At 39.9% G+C, this 5,444-nt stretch overlaps 1 protein-coding gene across 2 annotated transcripts; it reads right to left on the bottom strand.

Moving 5' to 3' along the window:
• On the bottom strand, nt 1–2,699 carry LOC109222547 (nuclear pore complex protein NUP107-like; the record flags this gene model as incomplete). 2 transcript variants are annotated; one of them, XM_019386893.1, is given in 4 exon segments in its annotated part: nt 1–68; nt 341–559; nt 1,119–1,176; nt 2,468–2,699. In XM_019386893.1, coding segments are annotated over 3 exon segments (334 nt in total), but the record flags the coding sequence as incomplete, so codon positions are not given.
• Between the last annotated feature and the right edge of the window lie 2,745 nt (nt 2,700–5,444).

Genomic DNA, 5,444 nt, shown 5'->3' with positions numbered 1-5,444 from the left:
ATATGACGTCCAGCAAACTTGGTATGTCTCCTAACATAAGGTTCATCTGTTCAAAAGCTTTGTTTAAGCTGCAGAATAGACCATAGAAACTATAATACTTTTAAGATGAAACTGGTACTCAGCTAATGCACGCTCCCTTCCTCGCAGGAAAGATGTAGTAACTTAGAATGGGACCAAGGAGACGGACAGGATGAAAGACACTCTACTCAAAGTTATCACCTACCCAAGTAACTATATACAGAACTAAAATAAAAAGGGCAACCCGGTGCACGAAGTATCCCGCATTCACGCAGGGTCCGAGAAAGGAACGCACCCGAGGGATATGATATAGGCAACCTACCTCAATGCAAGTATAAATAGATGATTCCACCGCTCGAACCCGTGACTAGGTAACATAGAGACAACTTTACCATGGTACCAAGGCTCCCATTCTATATGCAAAAATGTTACGGCAAAGAAAATGGAAGGAACCATGCTTATCTGAGAGTGACACAAGACGAAGTGAGGGAGAGATCTGAAATGCCAGATTTTATGGTGGACAAAGCTGTGGGCTGAGCTGCTGCATTATACAAACATACATTTGATACATATGCGTGGGTAAAGTCGTGAGAGGACTAAAACCAAAATATGATATCCATGGATGTGGAAGGTAGCACCCAACGGTAGCCTATTTCTCCTTCTAAAGCATCATTCAAAATTAATTAAATCATAAAGACAAGACAGGCCAACTTTCCCAAACAGTGCTTCTTTGACATTCAATTCAGCAGACTTAAACAGCTTATGGAACACCACAGAGTATTTAATAAAAACGTTTTGTGGCATCTGCAGGCAAAGCATGTTATTGTGCTACGCGGTGTCTCATTGAGGGTGCATAGCAAAGACTTGCACTTAACATAAATTAGGCTTCTGAAATTAAGTTGTGTGATGCAAATGTGTTTAAAATATCTGGTAAGATGTCTCTCATCATTTTTTTTGTGTGTAGGGGGGGGGGGGGGGGGGTAGTTGTACTAAATTTTCAACAGATCAAATGGACTAAAATAATTAGAGACTAACACAGATTACTCTTCTAAAGAAAAAGTAAAAAGGTTGAGAAGCGATACAAGAACATGAGCCTATACCTCAATTTGTCTCTGCTGCTCCTTGCACGATCGAGCAACAATTTCATTCACCGTATCACTAGATTACAGAGAATTTTACTTTATTTTAGATAAGGAAGTAGATGGCAACAACATCAACATGTGATATAGACAACAAAGCAATAAGAACACCGTGAAGTATCATTAAAACCAAATAAGGAACACAAAGGAAAACCAATTAATCACGCCGTTCTAATACAAATTTCACAACGAAATCACTCCGCGATACCTCATATCATAGCCACAAGTCCCGGGTCTCAACCCACCATCATATACTCACGGCACCTTGTGCCCACATCTTGAATCACAACCACATGGATAACTCACGTGCCAAAATCACAATTCGCCCAGCACAGTCACAGTCTCACAGTCACAATCCGCCCGACATAGTCACAGACTCCCAATCACAATCCTTCTGGCATAGTCACAGGCTCACAATCACAATCCGTCCGGCATGATCACCGGCTCACAATCACAATCCGTCCGGCATAATCACGGGCTCAATAGCAACATGAAAACGGATAATACAAGAACACATGGGCATGATTAATAAATGTCAAGTTTCATACTCTTAGACTAGTATAAGTGGCATGCTACGACGTATGCTTGCGCGAGTATACTACTGCAGCCCAAGTCAACACGTAATATCAAACACATCGAATAGCTCATCGAAACAACAAAACAAGTCACACGAGGTATATGACAAACACAAGGAAAAGCACACCATCACATAAAAATCACCAACACAATGTCTCCAAACCATCACACATCATCTTTGATATGCCACCCTTATCTCTTCGATAGCCACCCGTATCACTCCGCCCTGACAATATCATTAGCCACAATTATCTCTCTTATAGCTACCCGTATCATTCCGTATAATAGTCACCCTTATCACTCCGTTCAATAGCCACTCTTATCACTTTGCCCGGACAATAACACAATAGCCACCCGTATCACTCCGTACATTCAACGACAGTGAGATGCCACCCTTATGCCCCGTATAACAACAACGGTGAAATTCCATCCTCATACTTCGCATAACAACAACGGTGAAATGCCACTTTTATACTCCGCATAACAACAATCGAACCACACAACAATTCGCACGTGCAATCATCACAACAACACAACATATCACTCGTATCATAAGTGCCCGTAGGCCACAACCTTTCCAAGGATTCAAGGATATCAATATTTTCACCACAAATAGCCCACAACTCAACACAACGTATATAGATTCCCAATAACAACAAATGAACGGAAAAGTAACTCAACAAGGAACAACACCTCAAAAAAAAACCTGGCGCGAAACCGGACTGCATGAATACCTTGAATGGAGTTTCTGGAGAAGGGCAGAGAGGTGCCTAGGTTGCTGATTCACAACTTGAAGTGGCCAACTATCCGGTCCAGCAGTTGGCTGAGAAACACCATCTACAAATTCTGGGCTTCTATTAATCGCTTCTATAAAATTCTTGAAGTGATCCCCTTCACCTGGTTGCAGACGGGTTAATTCCACATCAACCTGGAAATCAAGCCATGATTTGGCCATGGCCCAGCAAGCAGACTGGAACAAGATAAAATTGATTTCAATATCATGAGCAACACTACAAATCAAAGAAGTGGCTGAAGGAAAAACGAAGAGAAGAGGAAACCAAGCTCCGTACAACAAATGCAGCAAATGGTTAGAAATAAGTACATCCTTTTGTTGGTTCAATTCATTAGCTAGCAGTTATGTTACTAAAGCTTGCATATTGCTACTAACTGAATGCCATAAGAGTATCAAGCACATAGAGATTTATTATCACTTTATTTATAATATATATTCTAGCTGTATCTCCACTAGTTTTGTTTGTTCAATTCAATCTAGCAGATACATCACTAAAGCACTTGAAGCAAGATTGGGAAATATAATCTATAATCTACAATTCAGGAGAGTGTTAGCATATGCCTAGGTTTAAACATATAAAATGGGCCAGGTCGCAATGATGGACCAGGACCATAGTATCATACATATTTCTTAAGAAAATATGTAATTCATTTTAAAAAATCTTATGTCACATTTTTACATCTCATTTCTTTTTTGATAACGTAAGCGTGATTTTATATATGGCATCCAGAAGATGCAAGGTGTACAAAAGAGTCAGCTATGAACAAAAAAGGAGCTAAGCAAGAGCTAAAGAGCTGACCAAATCAAAAAACTTCATATGAAAGACATTAGGAACTACATTATGCCAACTATACAACCATAGAAGACATAGCCTTAAGCACCATAGGAGGAGTTGATATCCCGTCAAAACACCTGCGATTCCTTTCTGACCAGACACACCAAAAGATGCAGGCAGGAACCATTTGCCAGATTCTCCTGATGGACTTATCAACCGATGGACTTATCAACTTTCCAAAGAGACCAAAATTCATAGGCTTCTTTGATGCTCTGTGGCATAACCCAAATGATGCCAAAAATAGCAAGGAACATGTGCCAGATATCTGCAACAACTACAACTGAGCAATGAAGTAGAAGAGACACATGAAGCATCTGTTGACAGTCGGAATGCTTCTTCTGCTTAAATTATCTTGAGTTAATGCAGCCTCGTGTAAGGCTATCCAGCTAAAACATTTGACCTTTGTAGGGAGTTCTGTTTTCCAAATATATTTCCACGGCCATCTGTCAATAATCTCATTAAAAGAGCACATTGAGAGTATCCTGCTTTTACTGAATACAGACCATCCTTCCACTTCAAGCTATCAGCAGATTCTTGCACAAGTGAATAGCCCCCCATTTTTTCCAAAATGTTGAAGTAGTTTGGTAGCTCCCAATCTTGGAAATTTCTCCTGAACTGAATGTGCCAACAATTATCTTGCCAATTATGAGAAATGATCGAGTTCTGGTCACTAGCAATATGGTCCCCTCAATCCACATATCCTTCCAAAATCTGATGTTGGCGCCGTTTCCCACTTTGAAAGAGGTGCTACTGGAGAATTCACCCCCGAGTTTTGATATGTTTCCATGGGCCAACTCCATGTGGGCTACTTGAGAGCAAAGTGCACCAATGATTTTGAGAGACATGTTTTGCAATTACAACCTCCTTCCATAAAACGCTTCCCGGTTGGCTATATCTCCACAACCACTCCATGAGCATACACTTGTTATATATGGTTAGGTCCCTGATTCCCAATCCCAAATTGCTTAGGCATGGTAATCTTTGACCATTTAACATGATGAAATTTGTGCTCGTTGCTGCCTCCTTCCCACAAAAAAGGCTCTCCTGATTCTATCTAATTGCTTGGCCACCTTGCTTGGAATTGGGACGAGGGACATTAGATAACTAGGGATGCTATCCAACACACTATTAATGACGTGTCCAGTGACCCCCCCCCCCCCCCCCCCCAGAGAGATATTGCCTTTTCCAAGAAGCAAGTTTATTTTCAAATTTCTCTACCACTCCATTCCAAACCTCTGAAGACTTGTATTTAGCACCAAGTGGAAGGCCAAGGTAGGTGGTAGATAAAGAAGTTGTACCACAACACAGAATCTCAGCCAACTCCTCTAGAATAGGAACATTATTAACAGGACATACATTGCTCTTTGACATATTGATGTGAAGGCCTGAGAGAGCTTCAAATAACTGGAGAGTGAGATTGAGATATAGGACTTGGGATCTCTCTGCCCCACAGAAAATCAAGGTACCATCAGCATATAGCATATGGGAAACTGAGAGAGAAAGACCAGAATTAAGACCAACATGGAAACCACTGAACCACTGGAGCTGTTTGGCTTTGTCTAACATCTTACTAAGACCCTTCATCACCAGAATAAAGAGAAAAGGTGAGAGAGGATCACCCTATCTTACCCCCTTTTGTGGAGAGAAAAAACCGATTGGTCCTCTGTTGACAAGAACTGAGAATTTGACAGCGGAAATACAAAATTTTATCCATCTCAGCCATCTATCACCAAAGCCCATTTTCTTAAGAATAGGGCAATAGATCTCATTTTGATCAAGTAATCTATACTATATTAAAAGCACGATGCCCCTTAGCGAAATATCGTTCGCCTTTTTTACCCCTTTAAAATAGAGTTTACACTGAACAAAATAGTCATTTGATTATCTTCCTAATATATAGGAATAACATTTAATTATTTTCCTTATATTTAAGAATAGTCATTTAATTATTCTCCTAATATTTAAAACTTTAATTTTTCTAACTCCTTATTATGATTTAGTTATAAGAAAATTGAAATGAAAAAACTATGCATAACTTACGTCTCTAATTTGTAATAAAAAAATATCCTCCTTTATTTAGGAG

The sequence above is a fragment of the Nicotiana attenuata genome, unplaced genomic scaffold, assembly GCF_001879085.1.
Source record: "Nicotiana attenuata strain UT unplaced genomic scaffold, NIATTr2, whole genome shotgun sequence".
NCBI classification, from domain to species: Eukaryota; Viridiplantae; Streptophyta; class Magnoliopsida; order Solanales; family Solanaceae; genus Nicotiana; species Nicotiana attenuata.
Note: the sequence above shows the minus strand (reverse complement) of the source record. Positions and strands in the feature narration are given on the sequence as shown.